General features: G+C 53.2%; 1 protein-coding gene across 2 annotated transcripts in view; it reads right to left on the reverse strand.

Moving 5' to 3' along the window:
• PGR (progesterone receptor) overlaps nucleotides 1–5,979 on the reverse strand; it is an 89,558-nt gene extending 83,579 nt beyond the window's left edge. Inside the window, exons 1-2 of one of the 2 annotated variants that reach the window (XM_058289406.2) lie at nucleotides 3,982–5,979; nucleotides 2,934–3,085 (exon numbers count right to left, since the gene is read on the reverse strand). In XM_058289406.2, coding sequence (XP_058145389.1) covers nucleotides 2,934–3,085; nucleotides 3,982–5,420 — 1,591 coding nt within the window. In that variant the 5' untranslated portion in view covers nucleotides 5,421–5,979. The remainder of the gene's footprint in view (nucleotides 1–2,933; nucleotides 3,086–3,981) is intronic. The other variant, XM_058289405.2, reaches the window with a different exon arrangement.
• Nucleotides 5,980–6,487: the final 508 nt, after the last annotated feature.

The following is a 6,487-nucleotide window of genomic DNA, read 5'->3' on the forward strand; positions in this document are numbered from 1 at the left end:
TAATACCAACATTATGAGGATTAAATGAGTAAAGACCTGCAAAACACTAAAAATAGTCACTGGCACATAAAAAGCCCTTTAAAATGCCATGATTATTAACATCCTTATAACATTAATATCCACATTGTTTATACTATTGACTTTTAACTTCTGACCACACTGGTGTCCACAATCCGACCTTGAACCAGCCCATCACAAAGCGTTGCTGTTCTCCAGGACTACTTCACCCTGTTATTTTTGTCCAATTAGAAATTCCTTCCACGCATCTTTCCCACTCCTGAAAACTCCAGAATCTTCTCTCTGTTCTCTTCTCTTAAATCACTGATTCTCTCCCAATTCCCCCAAGCTCTAATTCTCACTTTCCTAACATGATTCTTCAACTCCAGCCCGCCTAATCGCTTCACTTTTTGAATATACACACTTAAAAGCTCTCCTAGGGTATATTATCTTTTAATAACCAAACGAAGTTCCTGTCTTCTAGGAAGCCTTCAACCATCATTCTATAACTTACACATTCCAGTCCACACCATCTCCACCTCCCTCCCCAAACACACAAACTCACAAACCATGTACTTTATGGAATGACTTAACTGGGCATCTAGTGAGCATCCCTATTAAAATGTTTTATGTGCATACATGTTACCACCTCAAGTTATTACAAGCTCCGTTAAGGAAGAAACAACAAGGGACACCGACAATATGACAGACATTCTTTTTAATCTTTTACATGTATTAAGAAATAGCTACTGTTATTGTTCTCATTTTATATTTAGGAAAGAGAGGTTAAGTCAGGAAAAGAGTATCTTTGGCATGAATCTAAGTATAAGAAATGTATAATAATTGCTGAATGAATGTATAATAATTATGAATGAGTGAACATACTCATACAATTCTGGTATCTTGCTCTAGTTTCATGAATGATTTATCATACTGCCAAATACAGGTGCTTCATTTTTACTACTCAAGGCTAAAACAGGACTGTGCCAAGAGCACAAGCTAAACAAATGCTTTCTAAGAATAAGTTTGGGCAGACATCTTTTATGTTTTTTGGCTGCTATTCAGAAAGCAATGGTATGAAAGCATTTGTATTTTATAGTTAGGGTGCTCCTGAGCCTATGTTTACACTTTATGAAGTACCTTCTGAGAATTAAGCAGCATTTATCATATAGCTACTTGTTCGTACCATCTCCGATTTATAAGATTGCAATTAAAGAATATCTAGTCTATGTTGACTATCAGCTACTAAGTAGTTATATGATCTTAGGAAAATCAATTTATGTCTCTGGGACTTGCTTTTCTTATCTGTATAAAAAGGGACTGAGCTAAAATAAACTGGCATTTAGGCAATTCCTAAGGGGAATGTCATTTATAAAATTATATTATTTTAAAGAGACTGTAAGAATGGAGGAAATAACATTAACACAGAAGGGACTATTCAAGAAACCAGAATCAAAGTCAGATAGGAATATAACCCCAATTACCTCCTGGAGAACCAACTCTTCCATACAAAGAACTTCTACCTGTAACTAGCTGAATGATGTCAAGGTGAAAGTTAAGGCCACACTCAGTTGCTCCCATCTTCTCAGGTACCCTTTTGTGATAGTGGCACTATTAATTTAAAGTGCATTAAAAACCTCTAAAGCTGAATGCTTTCAACATCAATAAAACATATTCATCCTTTTTGAAAAATAATATTCTAAAAATACACAGAGCAAATTTTTTTCCCCAGAGAATTTCAGAAGGCATACAAATACTATTAGTAAATTAGTCATTGTCAATTAAAAAAAGATCAAAGTTGTAAGTAATCTCTTGTTAAGCATCTACACAGGTAGTGGATTTTTGTTTTTGTGTTAGTATGCTTTGGGTATAAATGTGTATTAAATATGCATATCAAACTCTTAAAATCACCTTAAAGTAAAAGTTCTCCACTCCCTCCTTTCCTGCTCCTAAGTAGAGGACTTTTGATATTAGAAAATTCAAATGGGAAGCAAAAAAGCAGACACTTATATTTTTGGTTCTTTATCTGGATGTGGTCTCAGAACCACCTTAAACTTCATTTAAACTGATTACCAAATACACTTATTACTATAATTTAAATATGAAATTATTTTAAATGTACTTTTCCCTTTAAATATAAGTGTTTGGCTACTTAAGAGTTTTGTGTAGGTACAAAAGAAGTTCACAAATATTTTCTTTTTGAACATTAAAGACCAAAGTAACACAATTCAAGTCGGTTCAAAAATACAAGATACATAAGTAACATAAATTATTTTTAAAGTCTTATGCAGAGCAAAATACTTCTTTTGAAATTATATTGCTGTGATGCCCCCAAATTTATTGGCTTTAAAATGTTTACTCCTATCTTCCTACACACTTATAAAAATACACTGAACAAGAAAGGAATTTAAAATTTTTGTTTAGAATTAACATTATATAAACATTACACAAATAAGCAAGTAAGAAAAAACCAAAATTATGTAGAAACTTTGCCACTGCATTTATATGTATGTATGTACTTTTGGACACTCACATACATACATAATTTCATCAATGCTTAAGATTTTTCTTTTGATAAAAATTTAAAATGTCTTATAAATATAATGGCAAATAGAAAATACAGTCAGAGCAAACCTGTATTTTTAAAGTTGGATAGTTAATTAAAAATAGAAGCACCATTCCCAAGATTATTATGACTTGTCTAACACCGAAAGTGTAAGTCAAATAGTCTGCCATTTAATTTCTAGCCACATTCAACTTACCAATAAATTTATCAATCAATAAATAAGACTGTGGAAACATCATAATATATATTTGGTTATATGGCAATATTGCCTTTTCTAACCAGCAGCAAAGGATCCTTAAAATCTCTAAAATAATACAGTCTCCATTTACAGTTAACCAGCAGTAAAGGATGGGGCTGGCAGGGGACCTACCTTCCATTGCCCTTTTAAAGAAGACCTTGCAGCTTCCACAGGTAAGGACGCCGTAATGGCAACCTGATGCTTCGTCCCCACAGATTAAACAAATCTTCTGGGGTAAGGACTCGAAGCTGTACTGTGGGCTCTGGCTGGCTTCTGAATCCGGCCTTGAAATGCAAAACAGAGGACTGCTTTATTTTTAAGTGTGCCAATATCTAATACCAAACTGTAACCCAGCAGGGACAGGGTGGGGAGAGGGGATTTTTTAAAAGAGAACTGCATCCAGACCCCCTTACAAGGCCCGCAGCCTGAACTGGGTGTAACCGACTACCCGAAACCAATCTCCAGACTCGCAAATTACTAGCCATTCATCAGGAGCACCGCACTCAAGGATACTAAATGGTGCACCGCTTTATGCCCAGGAAAGCACAAGTCCAGGGGTCAGCTCTGCTCCCCCAGATTCCTTACACAGAAGCAACCTGGTCTTCGACGAATGCCAAGCTAGGCTCTTTCTGCACGTGGGTAGTAACTAAGCGATCTTGCTGTAAGAGTTCAGGCTACTTAGCGAGGCTTTTGTTGAGGTTTTAAAGCTCCACCTGGACCGACTGCTTATCTAAACCCGTGTGGCTGCTCGTCGTTTTAAACTAAAGTGCTGTGGCTCTGCCTGGTCCCAGCGCCTGAGACTCCAACCCGAGCTTTCCTACTTGTTCTTTAAAATTCCATTCCTTCAGTTTGTCACGGAACACGTTTCTGAAAACCTGTCTGGCTCAAAAAAGTGCGTGGCGAATCCGAAACCACCTCAGCACACCGCGCGCGGCGGCGAAGGAGCCGCGAGGCGCGCGGCCCCGGGGCGGTGGCGTTGGGGCCACCCCCGTGCGCTCCCGCTTCTGGGGAGCCGGCGCCTCCAGTGACCTCGGAGCAGGCAGGCCCCGGCTGGGTCCCTCTCGAAAGCGGCGCCGCCCGGAAGGCCGGCCGCGCGGCGGCGAGCGGCGGCGCCCCCAGCAGGTGCGCGCTGCGCCCCGCGCCCCGCGCCCCGGCCCCGCGCCCCGCGCCCGGCGCTCACCTCAGGTAGTTGAGATAGGGCGGGTAGACCTGCGGCAGCCCCTCCTTGAGCACGGCTGCCGGGTAGCCGAGCGCCGGCAGCCCGTTGAGGCCGAGCGCCGGGTAGAGCGGCGGCGCGGGGCCGGCGGCCGGGCCGGGGTGCGGGCCGTCTCGCGGCAGCAGGCCCGCGGCCTTGCCGGGCGGCGGCGCGAACGGGCCGGCCTGGGCCGCCGCGCCCTCGGCCTTGTACAGCACGCACTCGAGGGCCGAGGCGGCGGGCGAGGCGGCCTCGCCGGGCCTGGGGGCGGGCGCGCGCGGCGGCGGCGGGGCGGCCGGGCAGTCGGCGAGGGCGCCCGCCGAGGGCCGCGGGGAGCGCGCGGCGGCCGCCTCGGCGCCGCCCTCCTCCTCCTTGATCTTGAGCGCGGGCGGCGGGAAGTCGCCGTAGAGCGGGAACGCGTCGTCCTTGGGCTCCGCGTCGGCCGGGTACGCGCAGTCGGGGAAGTCGCCGGCGGCGCCGGGAGGGGAGAGCGCCGAGGGCGAGGCCCGGGGCGCGGCGAGGGCGCCCGCCGGCCCGGCCTCGTAGGCCTCGTCCTCCAGCAGCTGGCGGGTGCGGGCGGCCAGGAAGGCCGGGTTCAGCGGCAGCAGGGGCACGTGGAGGAAGTCCAGCAGCGAGGCGGCCAGCGGGGAGCGCGCGGGCGCGTCCTGCGGCGCCGAGAAGCGCGGGTCCTCCCGGGGGCCCGGCGCGGCGCTGCCCGCGGCTCCCCCCCCGCCCGCGGGGCCCCCGGGCGCCCGGGCTTTACCCTTCAGAAGCGGGCCCGCGGGGCCCTCGGCCTCGGAGCCGTCGTCCTCCTCGAGCTCCACCGCCGGGGCTCTCGCCGCGGCCCCGGGCCACTGGGGGCCCCCGGGCGTCGGCGCCAGCAGCGGCCGCGACGGCGACAGGCCCCTGGGCAGCCCCCGCGAGGCGGCCGCGGGCCCCAGGCCGTCGCCCGTCTTGCCCGCGGGGCGGCTCATGAGCGCGGAGAAAGCCCGCGGTTCTTCGGGGAGCTCGGGGCCAAACAGGCACCAGGGCCCGGTGGCCTCGCAGACGGCCGGGCCAGGGGCGGCCAGCAGCGTGTCCAGGACACTGTCCAGCAGCCCGGCGTCCTTCTCCGCGGGCCTGGGGCCACCGCCTCCCGCGCTCCCCGCGGCCGCGAGCCCGGGGTACGCGCCCTCCACGGGCGCCCGGGGCGGCGGCTCCTGCGCCTTGGTGCCCGCGGGGGTGGGGCCCGGGCAGGGCCGGGGGAAGAGCAGCCCGTCCAAGCTGGGCCCGGCGGAGGCCACGGGCGAGGCGTCCGCGGCGCGGCTGGCAGGGAAGGGGCCGGCGTCCAGGCGCCCCCGCCGCGGGGAGCCGGCCTGGGCGGGAGAGGGCGCGCCGCCCGCCACGTGGGGGGTCCGGGGGTCCTTGGCCTTGGACTCCGTCATGACGGCCCGACTCCCCTTTTCTCCTCCTCCCAGGCCTCTGGGGGGGAGGAGGGGAGGGGAGGAGGGGGTGTCGGTAATATAGGCGCAGGGGGAGGAGAAAAGGGGAGCTGGAGTTGCCGGGACCGGGGGATCGCCACCGCCTGGGTCAGAGGGGGCGGCGCCACGCCGGCCCTCCCCGCGGCCGCCGGGAGGAGAGCGCCGGCGGTCCTGTCCCGTGGCCAGCGGGGAGGGTCAGAGGAGCAGAGCTGTGGCTCCCGCGTCGTCCGGGCGAGTTTGCCGCGAGTTCTTCGGCCGTTGGCAGAGGACGCGCGCCGGCGGCCAGGACGGCGGGGGCGCGGCCGGGTGCCCCTTTGCTCTGGCTCCCACCCCCGCCTGCTCGGCAGTTCCTGGTCCCGCTGCCCTTCTTGCTCAGCCCCTCGGGCCGGGCGGACCCCAGGGTCCAGCTCGGGGCGCCAGGCGTCCTTCCGTGCGCCCTACGGCAGGGACAGCGGCAGCTCCCGCGGCGGTCGGATCCCACTCGGGACGCCAAGCAGCGCTGGTCCTGGCGGGGACGACTCCCTGCGCGCCGGCGCCCACGCAATGCTAGTTCCTCGGCCCGAGTAACCCGCCTCAGCCCGCCCTGGCTCCCCGCGACGCCCCGCCCAAGGCCCCTCCCCACCCCACTTAGGGACCTGTGCCGCCTCCCCGGAGTTGGGGTTCCCGTCCCGCTCAGCTGAGTTCCCCCCTGGTTTGCAGGTGCTCCGGGGTGGACCCTCGGAATCATGTTAGATATTGTCATACGAATTTATCGTTATGCCCCAAATCGTACAAAAAACGATTGCTCTCCAAAGCCGAGTTCAGGAGCCGTTTCAGGAATCCACTATGGTCAGGTTTTCACGTAGTGAAGCCGCCCGGCTATATTGTTATAGAGTAAATGCATAAGGGTAGTCGTAAGTGCTCTGGAAGTGGGTTTCTCCCTTAACACTTAGTGAAAGTGAGCGCTTTCGAATTTCTCTTGGGACATGGACGTGTCCTGCTCCTCTCGAGCGGTCCGCAGCGTGGCAAAGGCGTTCGGAAGGGAGGCCGGC

This window comes from Dasypus novemcinctus, chromosome 27 (genome assembly GCF_030445035.2).
Source record: "Dasypus novemcinctus isolate mDasNov1 chromosome 27, mDasNov1.1.hap2, whole genome shotgun sequence".
NCBI classification, from domain to species: Eukaryota; Metazoa; Chordata; class Mammalia; order Cingulata; family Dasypodidae; genus Dasypus; species Dasypus novemcinctus.